General features: G+C 45.4%; 2 protein-coding genes across 15 annotated transcripts in view; both read right to left on the bottom strand.

Annotated features, from left to right (window-relative positions):
- myo5aa (myosin VAa) overlaps nt 1-13,447 on the bottom strand; it is a 46,691-nt gene extending 33,244 nt beyond the window's left edge. For 12 of the 13 annotated variants that reach the window (XM_041894957.2, XM_041895009.2, XM_041895001.2 and 9 more), the window contains exons 1-5: nt 13,185-13,447; nt 2,095-2,205; nt 1,282-1,453; nt 1,045-1,189; nt 22-178 (exon numbers count right to left, since the gene is read on the bottom strand). In XM_041894957.2, coding sequence (XP_041750891.1) covers nt 22-178; nt 1,045-1,189; nt 1,282-1,453; nt 2,095-2,205; nt 13,185-13,238 — 639 coding nt within the window. In that variant the 5' untranslated portion in view covers nt 13,239-13,447. Of the gene's footprint in view, nt 1-21; nt 179-1,044; nt 1,190-1,281; nt 1,454-2,094; nt 2,206-8,121; nt 8,302-13,184 lie in introns of those variants that run through there. The other variant, XM_041894990.2, reaches the window with a different exon arrangement.
- Nucleotides 13,448-17,085: 3,638 nt separating this feature from the next.
- arpp19a (cAMP-regulated phosphoprotein 19a) lies at nt 17,086-20,545 on the bottom strand. Of its 2 annotated transcripts, none has more exons than XM_041895082.2 (3): nt 20,367-20,545; nt 17,894-18,016; nt 17,086-17,731 (listed from the first exon to the last, which is right to left on the bottom strand). In XM_041895082.2, exons 1-3 carry the CDS (start codon nt 20,409-20,411, stop codon nt 17,552-17,554), a joined length of 348 nt encoding a protein of 115 aa, XP_041751016.1. In that variant the 5' UTR covers nt 20,412-20,545; the 3' UTR covers nt 17,086-17,551. The 2 variants fall into 2 exon arrangements, with proteins under 2 accessions (XP_041751016.1, XP_041751006.1); XM_041895072.2 differs by having other exon boundaries at nt 20,352-20,543.
- Nucleotides 20,546-20,618: the final 73 nt, after the last annotated feature.

Raw genomic sequence — 20,618 nt, 5'->3', positions numbered from 1 at the left:
GCGAGGTGAGGGGAGTCATACCTCCATGATGGGGTTGGATGCGAGGACCTTCTCCTCTACGTTGGCCTCTGTGGCTGCTCCGCTGACCGTAGCGAAGTACCGCATGGCGTATTTAGCCGACACAGTCTTCCCTGCTCCCGACTCACCGCTTACGATTATAGACTGGTTCCTCTCATCTCTAATACAGGAGAGAAGGAAAGATGGAGACGGTGAGGGAAGCAAGAGTCTGCTATGTGTCAGCTTAGTTGGCTCAGTCATGCCAATACAACAATACACACATAAAAAAGGAGTTATTAGACTTGGTTCTCAAAACGGTGTGTGTGAGGTCACTCTAGCAGACAACATGCTGTACAGAGAGAGAGAGAGGAGAGAGGAGGTCAAAAAATGTTGGTGTAGGAAAATGAACTCTATATACTTTAAAATGACTAAAACCAAATCGAAACTGTAAAAATGATAAGGACCTACATTCATAACATTTCTTTACTGTGTCCAGCTCCCTAATAATCACCAAAATGAAAGCTAGATAGTCAGGGAGCATAAATAATTCCACGTTGAAGGTGGAATGCGCCCCTGGGGCAAAATAAGTTTAACACCCCTAGAGTAGAGAGAAAAGAGAAAGGAGAGAGAGAGAGAGAGAGAGAGAGAGAGAAAGGAGAGAGAGAGAAAGGAGAGAGAGAGAGAGAGAGAGAGAGAGAGAGAGGAGAGATAGAAAAGGGGAGAGAGAGAAGGAGAGAGAGAAAAGGGGAGAGAGAGAAGGAGAGATAGAAAGAGAGAAACAGAGACCACCAGTTTATTTCTGGTTTAGTTCTGACCTACAAACCCTAAGAAACAGATTGAGTTAGAGAGGGAGGGGCCATGAGCAGTGGGCGGGGCCAGGAGCAGAGGGAGGGGCCAGGAGCAGAGGAACACTTGAAACACAGGTAACACAGACAGTAAATACCCACACACTGTTCTATTCCACTGGAAGCTCTCAGACTGACATCGTTTGAACCATGGGAAAACTTTTAAACACTGGCACGCATGCCCACACACACACACACATACCTGGCCATCTGTTTGTAAGCCTCCTCAGCCACAGCAAAGATGTGAGGGTCCATGTCTCCCATGTTCTGGCCGCTGTACGCATTGATGATGTCACTACCGTAGATGGGCAGATTCTCATAGGGATTAATGGCCACCAGCACAATCCCTACAGGAAGAGAGAGGAGAGGAGAGAGGGGGTTGGTGTGTGTGTGTGTGTCTGTGTGTGTGTGGGACCCTTGTGTGTCTGTGTGTGCATACCACAGTATGTGTAGATGAGTTTGGAGTCGGTGAATCGGACTTTAAGGTTGTGCAGGACAGCCGGCTCGTGGAGGTAGCTGAGAGCTGTGAGGTCATTCTCCCCCACCAGGATGTCAGGGTTCCGGAGGTGAGGAAGGTTCTTCGTCTTATCATCCAGCTTGTGCTCAATGTCCTGAACAACACAGATTAAACAGAGAAGCTGGTGGCACCTTCATTGGTAAATGGAACGGTATCAAACATGGTTTCATTGGGTTTTATACCATTCAATTTAGTTCATTACACCCATTATTGTAATCCGGCCCCCCCTCACCAGCCACCTGTGGTGTGTGTGTGTGTGTGTGTGTGTGTGTGTGTGTGTGTGTGTGTGTGTGTGAGAGCTGAGTAAGGTCCTGGTTTTATGTAACCCAGTGACATAAAAAGCAGACAGTTGGTGAACATAAGCAAACTCAGCCAAGCCTCATGTATGTACTAAAATATGCCACCAAATGGGACATGTTTCTGAAAGGTCCACTGGGCTTGGTTGACTTTGTTAACATTGACATATGGACAGGTTTTTATGATATGTATGGTGATATATGGTATATTGCAGTGTGAAGACAACAGCCCTTTACAACTCCTCTGAGTCTTCACTGGAACATACTGGTTCATTTCTGGAGAGAGCTTACACAGGAAAACTATTAACCAATAATGAGATAGATTCACTGTGTGTGTGTACTGTGAATCTCATCACAAATGAGAGGATGTTATGCAACCACCCAACCCTATACCCCCTTCTCCTCCACCTTCTCCTCCTCTTCATCCTCCAGTACTCACCATTCCATCCTCCAGTGTGAGGTGAAGGGTGGAATCTCCATGTTTGTAGTTCTTAGTGAGCTCTGCTGACTTCCACACCTCCTCTGCATCAGGGATCCACACCCGAGCAAACTGAGAGAGAGAGACAGAGAGAGATGTGGATAGAGATATATGGAGACAGAGAGAGAGATATGGGTAGGGAGATATATGGAGACAAAGAGAGAGATATGGATAGGGAGATATATGGAGAGAGAGAGAGAGAGAGGGGGGGAGAGAGAGAGAGAGAAAGGAGATGGTGAGAAGGTAGAGAAAGGTTATACATTACATAAATACATACTACAGAGTTTATTCTCCAAGTCATAAAGCTACATAAGGCCTACATCAGTACAGTGCTGTCCCTAGGCTCCATTTCTACTGCATAGAGAGAGCCTGCTGGTGTCCCAGATTAGTACAGTGCTGACTGAGGCTGTTATATATCCATGGTTGGTTGGATATGATTTCACCATCTAACATGATCAATACCGCTGGCCATTCATAAAGTCCCAAACCCAGTCCACATGATTCTGTGACCAATCACAACATGACAGGAATGCTTTCAGAGCCCGCCCTGCCCTGTGGCAGGAGCCTGTCAGCTGATCAAAGACATGCGAAACACACAGACACACTGTGACTGGGTTTGATCCCGGGTCTTCAGCCTTCCACTGGACTATGTTAGCCCGCTGAGCTAAAGCCAAGGCATTAGCTCAGGAAGAAGTCTTCAGGCCTCAGGCTCACAAGAGTGAAGTTCACAGAACCACATCCGTAACACACACATTGGTAGAGACGCACTCCAGTCACCAGAGGAGAGCTGACTGGTAGATTCCAGCTCTAACAGATGCCATTGGAAAGGTCAAACAGATGGCCTATCAGATTGCCAATCAGTGATCTTTCCGTCTCATTAAATCAGCTCAATGATGATCAGCACTACCCTAAGCTTATCATCATTTACCCTAATCCATTATTACCACCAGCAGACCTATATATGAAGATCTTTCAGAGGCACACACAGCAGGCCAGCCTAGGTCTAATTCCATAGCGCTAGAATGTTTAGCCCACATGATACTGCTTTTTCAGGAGAACAGTCTGTAAAATGTGTTATAATCTCATTGGTAGGAAGGATTTACATGAAGACTGAAAACAAGCTTCAGTGTGTGTGCGTGCGTGCGTGTGTGTGTGTGTGTGTGAGCATGTGTGTTGGCACTATGACAGTTGGCACTCGGATAGGATGCTCTCATATCCTTATGACTCCCCCTAACCTTCCAGGAACATTCTGTGGAAAAGTCTGATGATCTAGCTCATAGCCTACAGAGCCATGCACTCACACAGACAGACAGACAAGAATCACCATTGTGGGAGGTTGCTTACATATTCAGACCTACGTCATCGTCATGCCATCATGGTTTATCACTACGTAATGGAAAAGGTATTCTTGTGATGCTCCACAATGAATTGAAATGAATCTTTCACACCAGCGTTTAACACTGAAAGGTCAGAGCAAAGTGTGTGTAGAGAGGTCAGCAGAGAAAAGTGCTGACGCGACAGAACACAGAGATTCAGTCATCCTATAGCAGGGTTACTGAGGCTATTCTCTCTCTTTCTCTCTCTACCTGTTCCTTCCTGGAGGAGAGCGGTTCACAGCCCAGCTCCTAGCAATGGAAAGGAGGAGTGAGGGAGTGAGAGTGAGCAATAGAATGAGTGAGAGAGAGATGGAGAGAGTGAGAAAGAGATGGAGAAAGGGGAGTTTGGAGGTAAAAATAGCCTCACACACACACCTCACTGAGTAGCATCACTCCCACTGTGACACAACCATACACCGCTGAGCACACTTCCTGATCCTCCTAATCACACACACACACACACACTTTCTGCTGCAATTAAGTGTGTAAACCATTTACTATTCCATGTTGTGAGGAGGGGGGGAGCAGTGGGATTGAGTCATATTTATAGACAGATCCCCAGGGTTACAGTAGAGGAGAGATGAAGGGTAGAACTCTACCCCAAACACAGAGAGATTAGTCAGAGGGACCCTGTCTGTCACATGGTGCTAGTGGGGATCAGCTAGACTGGTCAACTATACAGGAGAGGAGGAGAGGACTAAGGAGGAGGATGCAGGAAGAGAAGGGGAGATTATACCCCTTGTGACATCAACCCTCATGACTCAGAGTGAAGGGGTTCTCATCACACACACACACCCTCTGCTTGCCTGGCTCATGACCTGGAACAGCTGATCAGAGTGGGAGAGGAAGAGCTACAGAGAGGGTGAGAGGACAGAGGGGTCCGCAGCGAGCAGCAGAGTGTGTGATGTAACCTTGCTTGAGGCTTTAGCTCAGTGGGCTACTGTAGAGCTAACATATCCCTGAGGCATGTGGTGTGTTCTATATTAACCTGACACAAACTGTTTCACACTGCAGGCCTACTCCTGGATCAGTTTAGTAGTTCAGTGCCTTCCTCAAGGGCCCAAGAGCATCCAGTAAGAACACCAGCAACCTTCTGACCTGGGATCTGAACCTATAGGTCAAACCTATAGGCTAACTACCAGCCCAGTGGTTAGTTGTATTAGAGTAGTGTATATGTGTGTGTACGTGTGTGTACGTATGTATGTATGTGTGTATGTGTGAATGTGTGATGTGTGTGTGTGTGTGTGTGTGTGTGTGTGTGTGTGTGTGTGTGTGTGTGTGTGTGTGTGTGTGTGTGTGTGTGTGTGTGTGTGTGTGTGTGTGTGTGTGTGTGTGTGTGTGGCAGGTTGGTAGGAGGGAAAGGCCAGTAGCGACTCAGGTCGGCCCTTTAATCCAGGACTGACTAAGAGACTAAAGATCAGCACTGGATTAACTCTGGATTTACCTCTAATCTAATCCCTACACAGAGAACTACACCTCCACTCTCTCTCTTTCACTCACACACACACACACACACACACACACACACACACACACACAATAACATTCTACCAGCGTTATTGGTTATACCAATCCTTTCACAGCCGTGAATACTGAAAGGTTCTGAGAGATACTACGGGTACAGGGTACTAGGGGCTAGGAGCTAGTGAGACAGACCCAGGAGCTAGGGGAAGAGGTTAAGGGGAGGAACTAGGATATTAGGAACAAAGGGCTGGGAGTTAGGAGGTAAGGCCTCAGGCGAGATAGTGAAAGGTTCAACTTCACTCAGTTCCAAGAGGTTATGTCAGTGGGTTTAGATAGAGGCAGTGATGAGGGGACATGAGGAGAGGGTTAGGAGGGGAGTGGAATGGAGAGAGAGGAGTGGGAGGAGAGGAGAGGAGATGAGGGGGGAGGAGAAAAGAAGAGGGGGAGAGAGGAGAGGAGGGGGGAAAGTAACAGCAGAAGTGTTTATACATTTGTTCACAGCCAACAGGATTATTAGAAGTAGATTAACCCTCTTAGACTGAGCTTTCACTTCATCAGTTAGATCTCTCTCGCCCTTTCTTTCGCCTCCTCTCCTCCCCTCCTCTTGTTCGCTCTTCCTCTATCCTTCATTCCTTTATTTCTCCTGATCTGACAAAGCAGGACAGGCCAAACCAGACATCCACCATGTTGCTTTCACAACTCAGCATTACAGATCACTGACAGTGACTGCAGATGGAGGAGAGGAGGAGGATGAGGAGAGTTGAACTGCAGCCTGCCCTCACCCTGCAGGCCTGGTGTCTTCACTGCTGCTGAGGGGGAGGATGAAACAGTGCAGGGCTGTAGAGCAGCAGTAAATCCAGCCTCCACCCCCTGGCCAGGCCTCTCTCTGCTAAAATGGAGAGCATCAATGGCCCTATGAGCCAACGTAATTATAATGTTCTTCAATGTCTTCGTTCTTCAACAGAAACAGTTTCCACTCAATTAAACACTTGACTACGATTTCTTCATCCTGAATGGAGCCCTGCCCTCTGTGTGTGTGTGTGTGTGTGTGTGTGTGTGTGTGTGTGTGTGTGTGTGTTTAGTCTAGTCAACACTGTGTGTGAGCAGTAGAACTAATCTCGCGGTGACTGCGGCCCCGTCATCACATGACCCGGGTCATCACATGACAGAGCCTCATGTGAGAAACTGCTGCTTTTCTGTTTAACCACAGAGTTTCTAAACCATCTTTGGTTTAACACTCCAAGTACACACCTCAGCAGAGATACAGGAGGAAGAGGAGGAGAGGAGAAGAGAGATGAGAGAATAGAGGAGGGAGGGAATAAGAACAGAGGAGAAGAGAGGGGAGGAGGGGGAGGAAAGGAGAGGGGAGAAGGTAGGAGGAGAGGAAACGAGGGAGAGGAAGAGAGGGGAGGAGGGGAGCAGATGTAGGAATCTTGGGAAAAAACTATGTTGATGAAAATCCCTGATTCCTGGGAAACACTACCTGGAGCGCTCGCTCGCCCTCTTTCCCTCCCTATCTCATTACCCCCCTCCCACTATCCCCCTCTTCCTCCCCCCTCTTTCTCCCCCTCTCCCATCCCCTCTCCCATCTCCTCTCCCCTCACTCCCATCTCCTCTCCCCTCACTCCCATCTCCTCTCCCCTCACTCCCATCCCCTCTCCCCCCTCTCCCCCCTCTCCCCCCTTCCTCTCTCCCAACAGTGTCACCCCATATCAGAGTGTCTTACAGTAACTTGTCTGTCTAATCCCATTAGTTACCATGCAGACATTTGGCAAACAGGAGTACAGTATGACACAGTACAGTAGCCCTGTCTATGACAGTACAGTAGCCCTGTCTATGACAGTACAGTAGCCCTGTCTATGACAGTACAGTAGCCCTGTCTATGACAGTACAGTAGCCCTGTCTATGACAGTACAGTAGCCCTGACTATGACAGTAGAGTAGCCCTGACTATGACAGTAGAGTAGCCCTGTCTATGACAGTACAGTAGCCCTGTCTATGACAGTACAGTAGCCCTGACTATGACAGTACAATAGCCCTGACTATGACAGTACAGTAGCCCTGTCTATGACAGTACAGTAGCCCTGACTATGACAGTACAGTAGCCCTGTCTATGACAGTACAGTAGCCCTGACTATGACAGTACAGTAGCCCTGTCTATGACAGTACAGTAGCCCTGTCTATGACAGTACAGTAGCCCTGACTATGACAGTACAGTAGCCCTGACTATGACAGTACAGTAGCCCTGTCTATGACAGTACAGTAGCCCTGACTATGACAGTACAGTAGCCCTGACTATGACAGTACAGTAGCCCTGTCTATGACAGTACAGTAGCCCTGTCTATGACAGTACAGTAGCCCTGACTATGACAGTACAGTAGCCCTGTTTATGACAGTACAGTAGCCCTGTCTATGACAGTACAGTAGCCCTGTCTATGACAGTACAGTAGCCCTGACTATGACAGTACAGTAGCCCTGACTATGACAGTACAGTAGCCCTGTCTATGACAGTACAGTAGCCCTATGACAGTACAGTAGCCCTGACTATGACAGTACAGTTCAGAATTCCCATAGTATAATAGCGTATAACGGGGTATGACAGAAGGAAGGTATGATAATCTAGATAGTGCTCCTAACTGGCTGAAACAGTATTTTCTGTTGAGCAGCCCTCTGTTGTTCCTGTGTTGGCTGAGGTACCCAGGCCTACTGGAACACTCACTGTGGCTACATCCCAAATGGCACCCTATTCCCTATAAAGTACACTACTTTTGAAACAGAGCCCTATGGGTGCCATACAGGGTACCATTTAGGCCGCAGCCTGTCTTCATTTTTTTTATTATTTTTTTGGTCATTTTTAGCATACATTTTTCATACTGACCCCCGTGGGAATCGAACCCACAACCCTGGCGTTGCAAGCGCCATGCTCTACCAACTGAGCTACAGGAGGGTCATCAACAGACAAACAACCCTTCCTTGTACAGGAGAGACAGGGGAGTCTGACCTCCATGTTTAAGAAAGAGAGTACCAACTCACACAGCTACTGGACAAGTATGCTCTTGCACGTGCACACAGGCCTGAAACGTTCTACTACAACTCAACAGAGAGATAAAACAACCAAAGCCAAGCCAAGTGAAAGGAAGTGAACTTACTTTGACAAACATATAATCCAACTCCTGATTCTCGTTCATCTTCACGTCTCAGCAGATCCCAGAGCCTTATCTTAAACTTCCTCTTCACCTCCCGGCCCCACACACACACACCTTGCAACACACTCCCTGCCACACACACCGACCACCACACACCTTGCCAACGGAGGGAGGTGAATGGATTAGTGATGGTTATAGCGTTGTGGACAGATGAAGTATACCCATTGTGTCTGACAGCGATCAGGACTCTGTCTCTCTCCCTCTGCCTTCTACTTTGCCCTGGTCCAACCCTGTCATTGGACGACCCAGATTTCAGTCAAACAGCCCAGCTCCCGCCCTCCCAGCCCAGACTACCACCCCTCAGTCACATGAGGACGAGGCAGACAAAAACTCACACACTATCGCTCAAACACACACACACACGAGCTGGGATGATGATGTGATTGTTGATGGAACAAGTGATAGATACAACAAGTAGTAGTGGTAGTAGTTTCAAGGGAAATATATATTGTGATAATTCAGTCAATTTATCGTGATTTGGGTTTTTGTCCATATCGCCCAGCTCTAACAGGCAGTCTCTCACACACAAGCAAACTAAAGCTCCATGAGTCTCCTCAGCCACAGAACTACCTAAGTATTTTGCCCCTTACTAAGTATTTTGCCCCTTACTAAGTATTTTGCCCCTTACTAAGTATTTTGCCCCTTACTAAGTATTTTGCCTCAGCGAGTCAGCTCCTTTGCCCTTTACTACTGCTCCAAACACTGTGTCCAGAAAGTTGCACACACACCACAGAACAAGGCGTGTTTACCTGTGTGTGTGTGTGTGTGTGTGTGTGGAGCAGCAGGAAGTCATGTAGAGAGCACTGTGGACATGACTTCGCCGCTCAATTACCATAACAGGGTTACCGTGGTAATCTAATGCACATGTCCTGCATCAGCGTCCGAGGAAAACACACAATTATGTAATGGTCCAGCAGTTTGTCTTAACTTGCTGACCTGATCAGTAGGATGAGGAAAGTGTGTTCATCTTTGAGCCGAGAGATGCTGTATTCTTCTCTGAGCTACTAAAGGACTGTGCTCTCCCCAATGCCCTATAGGATAGACCTGACTGACTACTGGAGCCTGCTACAGCTGCCCTATAGGATAGACCTGACTGACTACTGGAGCCTGCTACAGCTGCCCTATAGGATAGACCTGACTGACTACTGGAGCCTGCTACAGCTGCCCTATAGGATAGACCTGACTGACTACTGGAGCCTGCTACAGCTGCCCTATAGGATAGACCTGACTGACTACTGGAGCCTGCTACAGCTGTCCCTATAGGATAGACCTGACTGACTACTGGAGCCTGCTACAGCTGTCCCTATAGGATAGACCTGACTGACTACTGGAGCCTGCTACAGCTGTCCTATAGGATAGACCTGACTGACTACTGGAGCCTGCTACAGCTGTCCTATAGGATAGACCTGACTGACTACTGGAGCCTGCTACAGCTGTCCTATAGGATAGACCTGACTGACTACTGGAGCCTGCTACAGCCTGATGACTAGACACACTCTTTGTTCACCAACCTGTGACAGCAGAGACGTCATTTTAATGCTGTCAAAATGACAAGACATTTTTCTATAGTGCGAGAGAATGAGCTGACATTCATTCCAACGGAGTAAGGTCATGTTGTAAGCTAGACCTAAACTTAACCCTTTGAGTTGTGGGTTTGTGCTGGCACCAGCAGAATTATAGTTATTGTTAGTGGCAACACCAGGGTTGTGGGTTTGATTGCTACATGTCCCATATACTTAGCTATGTGTTTCTTCATTGTACGTTTATCTGCCTTCTTTCTCCTCTCTCCTTCCGCCTCCCTCCCTCCGCCTCCCTCCCTCTCTCCTTCCGCCTCCCTCCTTCCGCCTCCCTCCCTCCGCCTCCCTCCCTCTCTCCTTCCGGCTCCCGGAAGGAACAATAGCTAGTGGAAAGCCTCATTCTGGTTCAAATATGATAATTGGGGCCCTTACAGAATCCAGGCATTAAAAAGTAATTCAACAATATTTAAAAATGTATTTACCTTAGTAGGGAATCAACTAAATGTATCAACCAAGTTTATCTTAAGACATGAACAGAAGGCATCAGTGATTGGTATTTCCTGCAACTTCCTGAAGAGGCAAAGAGAATGCTCCTGTCTGTGAGTGTGCGGTGCGTGCATCTACCACTTTGTGTAGCCTTTAGTGATGATGTTAATGAAAACAGTCTTCTGGTAGATGGAAAGGCTTTCCCCAAAACCTTCTCAATTAAATGTTAACTACAAAGTAGCCTATGCCTACCTGGCAGAATGATATCATGATTATTTCAATCCAGTGGGTATTTGTTTTGCAAACTCCCATTACATGTACCGCTAAACAACAGCCTCTTCCTAGGTGTGCACTTGAATTAAAGGGTAACTACACCCAAAAATCTAAATTTCTCAGATTATTCCCAGACTTCAAAAGTGGTCTCCTAAAATAAAAATTGGATGTTCTATTTTTTTTTTGTGTGTGTGTGATTTTGAGAGAGAAAACCTGAAAGAAAATGGGGGAAAATGAAACCTGGAAAAACAAAATGAAGAAAACTGAATTTGGGAAAGAACAAAACGGAATCAGGCAAAAAATGTAATGGATTTTATAGGGCCCTACCTAGGCTAATGATACTTTGTTATTAATATAGGCTATGTATAATCAGATAAATGTAATGGATTTTATAGGGCCCTACCTAGGCTAATGATCATTTTTTATTAATATAGGCTATGTATAATCAGATACATTTAATTCTTAAGACTGATATAACCCTTTTCTTTTTTTAAATGTAACCTTTTATTTATTTTTCAAGATAATGTGGGCTATTTATTTTTATAAAATACATAATTTGAAGAACAAACATTGTGGCAATACATATCTTGCAGTAAAACTGTAAATAAGACTGATCTCAAGAGAAGACTGATCAAACGTTAAAAAAGGTTTCTCTTACTTAGAAAATAGTCCTGATCATATAGACCTAGACCATATCCAAAACAACTCACTGAATTCATACATTTTCTGTCATTTGAATTGTAAAGTAATGTCTCTCTACACAATACCACAACTAATTTTTCCAATCTGGGAGGTAAACTCGATAAAGTATTGAATAATTTTGCTGTGCATTTCGGATGGAATCATGGTATTAGAATGTACGAGAGGCAAGCTCCTTAGGCAAAAAATCAAACCCTTGGGGGCAAGCCCCGGACCAGGGGCACCTGGCTGTCTACTTTTTCTAGTTGGCTGGCTAATCTATGTACTTGTGGAAAACACTGGTGTGTGTGTGTGTGTGTGTGTTGAGTATGGGAGGACCCTCTGAACTAACTGTTTATTGGTTAGAGAGACAAAAAGAAGAGTGTTCCCTAGACCTCTGTACTCACGAAGAAAACCACACACACCCTCAGGGAAAACCTCTGAGTAGACACACCCTTTGACACTTAGGCTACAAGGCATTAGCAATGCACACAGACATTTCAGTTCTTATGGAGAGCCTTCATTTGTGCAGCGGTGAATTTATCCTAAGTATGGATAGTCATGTCTGTAGACAGATAGACAGACCGACCAACCGGCAGTGTATTTCCATCGCAATCTTTCTATATGTTTCTAATATATCCACACACTCCTTCCTTTGGTGTGTGGATGGATGTGGTAGTAGTAACCCTGAGGACCCGGACACTTCAGGGTATCAGTCATTCACATTCATGCCACACACCACTCTGTTCATTCTGAATACAGCAGCTGGCTCGTGGGGGATGGGCAACTCATCTCTCTTTCTCACACACACACACCCACACTCTCTGCCCCCTCATCTATCCGAATTTCCTCCTCACATTGTTGGTCAAAAACAATAACATCAACAACAAAGAAGTATTATTTTCTTTGTTGGGTAAGGTTATTCTAGGCTGTTGTCATTCATTTCTATATTATAATTATACTAAACTCAAATTGCATCCCTATATTTGGCCTGTTTTGATCAGGCAGTGACAAGCCTTTATCTCTCAGCTCTCACCGTTCCCCTAGCCGAGCTGTCTCGAGCTTGGGCCGGGTTCAGCAGGATGCAAAGTTTTGGAACGTTCAGCTAGAAATATCCTATGTAGAACAAACATGCATCTCTGACTTGTAGAATACGGAATCACGTCGGTTCTATTTGTGGCATTTCTATCTGCAACGTTCGAGAACGTTCTCATACTGAACATGGTCCTGGACCCAAAAAGGGGGAAAAATCTCAAAACAACCGGCGGTGACGTGAGCGGGGCCCGTGACGTCAGCGCTGGTATCAGCATCATTCCTCTCTCCTCCGTACCCCAAACCGAATCCCAGCCTCGAGCTCAAATAAAAGGCCTGTCCTCCGTTATAAACCACGACTGTATAAACACAAGAACAAACATGACTGTGCCACTGCCAGTTGACAAAATAACATGATTTATTTAGGACAAAAAACAACATTCTCCATCGTAGCCAGTGCGATGCTACATTTATACCATAATAAAAATCGGCTTTTAAAAAGTGCATCAACCTGCAGATGATGACATTACGCCGAATAATAAAACATTCAAATTGACAGTCATTCTGAGCCGGGGGCTATGAAGGGCAGAGACAGAGGCCGAATCTCAGAGCCCACCGCTTCGGCGCTTTGTCAGCTGAGATGCTTCTGCTGCTGCGCCCATTTTAACACAGCAGAGAGCTAAATATAGAAGGTGCCTTCACTCAGTCATAGGCTACTGCATGTCAACCTACATGTACTGTATATAGTCCCCCAAGCTGTAGGACGCTGCTTCAAACGCTTTTCATTCATTCCAAAAACCAAGCATTGTTTTGATGTCCGAAAATCACCTCCTGCGCGGTGCGCGATGCTTTGTGACCTGTCAATCTCGCTGTTTGTATTAAAGACTTCCCTCTCATTCATTCCCGCCATCAACGAATGAATGATTATAAACAAGCTCTTTGCTTTGTGCTCATTGAAGAAAGCGCTGCAGAAACGCTATAAACGCACAAGGCAAAGCCCGATTATGTTGATTCCATTACCTTTGTGTACAGCTCCGACGCTGCCATACTGCAGCTGTCGTGTCCTTTTTCCATGAATCTCAGCAGCTAGATTTGAACATCAGTAGGTCGCCGCTCCGTTTTTTCCTCGCAGTTAATAAATAAAAATCCCTCCAGGTTTTAGGTTACTCTCCTTTTAGTGTACAACACATAGCACCATCATACCTGGAAAACCTCGATATTTTGGCATCTCTCGGAGCATTATGGGAATTGATGATGGATAAAATGATTCAGTGAAACGCGGTTGTTGCCATGGGCTCGGAAACATGGCTAAACAGCGCTCCCCTGTGGCCAAGAGGCGACATCGCTTTAGTTCTGCTGATTAGAACTATGGTTAGAAGCCTGCTAGTCAGAAACTGTAGGTAGGCCTACATAAACTCTATGTGTGGTTATTTCAGAGGCGTGAGTAGTATTGTTCAACTTGTTCGTGTAATAAAAACTCTGATTCACCTCTCCTCCAGTCAGCTGAACGACCAGAGAACTTCTCAGCTGTCTAGATCTAGAAATGTCATCTTTAGACCCGTTGCTGACATGATTACACAATAGAGAGAAATTAATCATAATCTGATCTAGACCACAGTTCTATCTGAAATTCCAGATGTTCTGTAACGTTCTACATTCCTAATTGTAAACGGCTGGAGTCAGTCTTCTGTTGAGAAAAATATATATATATAACTAGAAGACTGGTTGCTGTGTCCAGTGTCATAATAAGTGGGTGCTTCTCATAGATAAATCAAGAGGATATATAATTATTTTTTTTAAATGATGTATCACTGTATTTCTTTCGCTCTGCTGGCTGTTGTCCTCTGTTGAGAACACATCTATAAATCGAACTAGAAGACTGGGGTGTATTCATTAGACAGATTCCGTTGCAAAACGTTTCGTCTGTTGCAAAACGGAACGGGTAGCGACCTGCCTGAATTTGTCCAACAGAAACTCTCATTTTCGATGCCAAACGTTTTCCGTTTTGATTGCAACAGACTAAACGTTTTACAACGGAATCCGACTAATGAATACAGCCCTGGTTGCCATGTGTCATATGCCTACTAATTTAGCACTCTTCATCCCGGGTGGGTCATAAAGCTGCAACAATTTTCTTCCACTAGGGTCTGTCGGTCTTTGGCCACAGCTTGTGTCTTAAATGGGAGATAAATCCAGCTTATTTATATACATTTTGATCAAGATTTATCTTGGTGGTGCTTCTGCTCTGCTGGTGTTATCCCTCATGTAATACTAACTGGCCTCTACATTTGCATACATCATTCCTTTGTATACAATCTTTCATAGATGATCGTATGATCTCTGTCATTGCATGGAGTCAGTCATCAAACACCAACAGCCATTTGTGCAAAACTATTTTATTTACAAAACAAAATGGCACAAAGTGACAGGGGGGCAGTCAAATACAAGCACACCTCAACTATGTAGTGCTTCAGCTTCAGACCCTTGATGACCACACCCCCACCTCTACTAGTGGACTGGCCTGTGCATATATACAGTAGAGCACTATATAGGGAATATGGTGTCATTGATATTTGTAAGGATATGCTGGACAAAGGGGGTGGGTATGTGTGAGGGAGATAGTGTGTGTGTGACAAGAGAGGGGGAGAGAGTGTGTGTGTGAGAGAGAGAAAGAGGGAGAGTGGGAGTGAGTGTGTGTGAGAGAGTTGGAGTGTGTGTGTGAGGCCAGCTAATTTGGAGCTAAATGAAATGTCTTTAGACCCTGTCACATCATCCTGCTGTTCCATCTCCATTCACCAGTGGAGCCTGCTGAGGGGAGGACAGCTCATAATAATGGCTGGAACAGAGTAAATGGAAACCATGTGTTTGATACCATTCCACTCAAGCCCTTACTACGAGCACATCCTCCCCAATTAAGATGCCACCAACCTCCTGTGACATTCACCCCTCCCTCTGATAGCCACTCTGGTCTCAAACCACACCATAGAGACAGGAGGGTTTTCCTGACCATGTGACCTGACCAGGAAATACTCTAGACACTGGTTAAAGGTTACAAATAGGGTCCAGAGTTTTTCCTGGTCAGGAGTTTTTTTGGGGGGCCATACATGTTGGTGCTTTTCCAATGAAACTTACCCCCACACTAGTGGGTCGACAGTGTTTTAATGTAAGCTCTAGTGTTATTGTTTCCATCAGGAGAGTGCCACTAAAGACTTGGGGCGAGCAGAATCAACAACCTCTACATCATTCAAGACAGTAGCTTTGTGAGAAGGTGTTAAAGTTCATAGTTAGCCATTGTTATGCAAATAAAGCTGAAAAGTACCCAGGGCCTGGGCTTGTCCCCAAGTCAGAGCAGGTCCACTGGAGCCATGGCCCAGTGAGACACGGGTGCCGACCCACGTAGATGGAAACAGAAAAGTCTGAGTCTTTTGGGTAAATCCTAATTGGAAACTCGCCAATAGTGCACTACTTTTGACTAGAGCCCTATGTGGCAGTGGGTGTAATGTAGTGCACTATACAGAAAGAAGGGTGTGATTGGAGATTCTCTATATAATGCAATAATTCTCACCACCAGAGCCCTTTGGACCCTGGTCAAAAGTAGTGCACTATGTAGTGAATAGGGTGCCATTTGGGACACATATGTAGCATTTAAACAGAACAAAACAACAGTAGTGAGAGGTTCTGGTCAGTCATTATCAAGGTTATATTCATATTCAATCACTCAAGCACATTACAGCATAATTTAGATGACAACATAACACTAATAACAACGTGTTTGGTAAATCATAATATTCTAGGGTAAAACATTCTAAAAGGCTGATTTCGGCCTCACTCCTCTCCAACACAACTAGAAATATGTACACAATCAGCTAACAGGACTGGAGATGACATTCAACCCTCTAGACCAGAGAGACCGTCTGTCTGTGTCCCAAATGGAACACTATTCCCTATGTAGTGTAACCATTTTGGGCCAGAGGCTCGCAGGGCAGCCACATACGGCTCTAGTTGATAGTAGTGTACTGCATAGGGAATAGGGTGCAATTTAAGACTCTCTGTGGCTCCAGTCGGCCTTCCTCCCTCCTATGTTAGACTCTCCAGGTGTGCGTCCAAAATGGCACCCTATTCCCTAAATAGTAAGAAAAAAATGTATGCACTCACTCTGGATAAGAGCGTCTGCTAAATGACTAAAATGTAAAACGTAATACACTGAGAGTACAAAACATGTTCTTTCCATGACAGACTGATCAGGTGAAAGCTATGATCCCTGATTGATGTCACTTGTTAAATCCACTTCAAGTTAGTGTAGATATAATATAATATGCCATTTAGCAGACGCTTTTATCCAAAGCAACTTACAGTCATGTGTGCATACATTTTATATGAAGGGTAGGAGACAGGTTAAAGAATGATTTTTAAGCCTTGAGACAGATTGTGTGTGTGCCATTCAGAGGGTGACAAAAGATTTAGGTGCCTTTGAACGGGATATGGTAGTAGGTGCCAGTTTGAGAGCGTCAAGAACTGCAACGCTGCTGGATTTGTCATGCTCAACAGTTTCCCGTGTGTATCAATAATGGTCCACTACCCAAAGGACATCCAGCCAACTTGACACAACTGTGGGAAGCATTGGAGTCAACATGGGCCAGCATCCCTGTGGAACGCTTTCGACACCTTGTAGAGTCCATGCCCCCGACGAATTGAGGCTGTTCTGAGGGCAAAAAGGGGTGCAACTCAATATTAGGAAGGTGTTCAGTGTACTTTTTACCAGGGCCCATAGGGCTATATAGGGACAGGGTGTCATCTGGGACAGAGTTCCAGTCATTTACATTTTAGTCATTTAGCAGACGCTCTTATCCAGAGCGACTTACAGGAGCATTTAGGGTTAAGTGCCTTGCTTAAGGGCACATCGACAGATTTTTCACCTAGTCGGCCCGGGGATTAGAACCAGCGACCTTTCGGTTACTGGCACAACGCTCTTACCCACTAAGCTACCTGCCACCCAATTTGCTGGTCCCAGTCATCTTTAATGTCTCCTCCTCTGTAGTGGAGTCATCCCACTCCCTCTCTCTTCTACACATCCTCATCCTTGCTTTCAGTGTATTTTTACATGAGAATAGAAGATAAACAAGAACAGAGAGGGGAGGAGGAAAAGGAGGAAGAGGGAGCCATAACAGAGTGGAAGGTGAAGGGAAGCTGAGAGGACTGGGTGAAGAGGGTGAGGGACAGAACAAGGGACAGGCGGTTAGGGGTGTGTGCCAATTTGCTGGCCACCAGGAAGGGGTCTCTCTGGGACTGGTGCAGGAGTAGATGGGGGGAGGTAGTGAGACAGGAACAGGTGTAGTAGGGTGATTGTTAGGAGTATTGACAGGGTTAGAGACAGGACAGTGTGTGTATCAGCCGGCCAGTTTGCTGGCCACCAGGGAAGGTTTCCTCTGCGGCAGGTCCTGAGGTGTAGGGATATGGTCTCCTGTGATCTCTCCCCCTCCGCTCTTCTCTGACGTGGCTGCAGGAAGCTGCTTGTTCTTCACCTTGGCCTTGGCCATGTTGTAGTCCCCAGAGTCAAAATACTTTTGCTGCAGAAAGAGAATGTTAGACTTAAAACAACCTGTAACTTAAAAAAAACAAAAAAACAGTCTAATTGATGCTGAGCGAGAGAGAGAGCGAACTGTAGGCTCGTGGGGATAGGTTAGGAGAGAAAGTAGGGCGGTAGGTAGGGTTTGGGAGTGTGCACTCACCCCCTTGGTCAGGCGTTTGCGTAGCAGGTCGGAGCCTCCAGGTTTGTGTCCCAAGTTTGGGTAGCGAGCCTTCAACTTGGCCTCCTCAACCTTCTCTGGACTGATCACCTTGTCGTCCATCTCCTGAAACACACAAACAATTGCAAGCTGGCTAAAGGCATTGTCAAGCGGATGGTCACGTGTTTGCGAGGCAGTGTGCCCAGGGTTTGAGCCGTTGTACGGACAGTGTACCCGAAGCTATGCTAAGCAAGCACACTGTGGTCTGTCACATCAGCTCCTGAAAACACCTGCGCCACCCACATGCGGAGGGAGCAGGGCTGCTACTACTGGTAGGGACGTCAAACAAACGCTCAACAGTTTCCCGTGTGTATTAAGAATGGTCCACCACCCAAAGGACATCCAGCCAACTTGACAACTGTGGGAAGCATTGGAGTCACTATGGGCCAGCATCCCTGTGGAATGCTTGACACCTTGTAGAGTCCATGCCCCGACAAATTGAGGGCAAAAGGGGGTGCGAGAAAATATAATTGGAAGGTGTTCCTAATGTTTTCTTACAGAGATTTAAGTTGATAAATGGCTACGCCAGGTTGTCATCTAATCGACATATATGCAGTATACCCAAGTTCATTGAGGTTTGTCTGTGAGAAGAGCGCAAACAGTACATGTCGCTGCGGTTATTGTCCCAGTTCCATTGATTTCAATACAATATCAACATGAGTGATTAATTTGTGCGCGCTATTGATTACAGTAGAACAAGCTAATCAATTAAGTCTTGAGTGACTCCTTGGTAAATATTGGTCCTGTTTATATGGTACTAATTTAGCAAAAAAAAAGTAATCTGAACACAAGTGTGACGTGTGTGTAGGGAGCAACTTTTATGTAATGGTCTTCAAAATATCATAACTTATTTCAGCATATTGATTATGAATTTGAAATGTAAACTGGTGTTTTGACACTCAAAAAGACATGGCAACAGGAAGCAGCAACAGTATCATTTTCAATGCATGTTTCAGGAATATAAATGGTACTTTTAACACTTTATCAGGAAAAACTACTGAATGAGCCCAAAAATGTGCTATGATTTATTCATTTGAATGATATTAGTGAAATCGTTAAAATAGGTTTGTCCTGGCTACTACTGAGCCTGCAGGCAGCCAACAGCCACAGCAGCAGACACCTCCGTCAGGCCTGCACAACAGACAAGGCCTGTACAGCCTTAACATAGGGCCTTTGTCCTGGTAAATGCAATGTGTATTGCTAAACAACATTGAGAGAGGATTTCTGTTAAAGTGACAGCCTGCCTGGCATGTGATATGTGCCTGTATGAAGACATTACATAAACTAAAGCTGGTTGATGTGTGTTGTACTAGAAGCTGAAGTAGGGATTTAGCTATAAAACCACCACAGCAGTAATAAGAGGAATCTGGAGCATGAACAAATTAAGACATTTACATTTTAGTCATTTAGCAGACGCTCTTATCCAGAGCGACTTACAGTTAGTGAGTGCATACATTTTTCATACTGGCCCCCCGTGGGAAACGAACCCACAACGCTGGCGTTGCAAACGCCATGTCTACCAACTGAGTTAGACATGCCTAGAGTGCCTTCACCATGCCTCCTAAGCTGCGGGCACACTGCAAGAGTTGAGAGGGTTGGAAGGAATGGAATATGGATTATATGAGTTACCTAACTAAGGACAGAACATAAACACTGGCCTTCAGTACATCGTGGGGCGAGTCACTGTTGACAGTCAAGCCAGATTGCCATCTTTAAAGTAGACAACAGTGGTCAAGCCACTGAAAGCAACATAACTTCGCTAACGTTAGATGGCTTTGATAGTGGTAGCTAACTAGTTAGATCACTTGTTTGTTAATGTGGTTAAAGCTAGCTGGCTAATGTGGCAATGACAGTTGTTCGTTAGCTAACTAGCTAGCTAAAATAGACACAAATCGACATAGCTAGCTAGCATTTACTTGCTAGCTAACTTAGCTTGTTAAGTCGTTATCCAACAAGCAAGTCAATTATATAACGTTAGCTATTACTACACATAGTTAAGGAAAAACAATAATTATGGGATTTGTTCCGCTTGTGTTTACCAAATAATCATGACTTCATTAGTTAACTAACTAGCATTATGGGCAGCTAACGTTAACTGTCGTAGCTAGCTAACGTTAACTAGCTGAATTCCTTAGTTAACGTTAGCGTAATATCGAAAAGCCCTAGCTAGTTACGACTGCAATTAGTTATGGAAAACAGTTTGTTTAGACACCAACTGGTATTTATTAAGTAGAACAAACTGATGTTGTGGATAATCAATCACGACAGCTAGCTAGTTAGAAAGGATTAACGCTAGCTAGCTAAAAACCTGCATCCCATATGATCGTGTGCATTGCAGTGCCAGTGCAGCTTGACAGTCGTTGGTTAGCAGTGTGGTTGTGTTTAAGACAAATACACGTACGTTCTGGTCATTTACCAACGTCTCCTCGGTCGTCTTTGTTCCCTCAATTTCCTCCGACATTTCTGTGTAACCTCGATCCCTGGCAAAGTCGAAAAGTAAACACAATCTGGACTAAATCCTTGCCCTGGTTTCCTCTCCCCATACGAATCCGTCCGACCGTTAGCTACTAGAGCGCACAAATATGGCTGCCCGATCTGACGTCACTGTTTAGCAGAGGCGCGCTCATCATTCTCAAAAAACCGCCGCTAGATATTTGAGCAAGACAAA

Source organism: Coregonus clupeaformis, chromosome 1, assembly GCF_020615455.1.
Source record: "Coregonus clupeaformis isolate EN_2021a chromosome 1, ASM2061545v1, whole genome shotgun sequence".
Lineage (NCBI taxonomy): Eukaryota > Metazoa > Chordata > Actinopteri > Salmoniformes > Salmonidae > Coregonus > Coregonus clupeaformis.
This window is presented reverse-complemented; position numbering and strand designations above follow the sequence as displayed.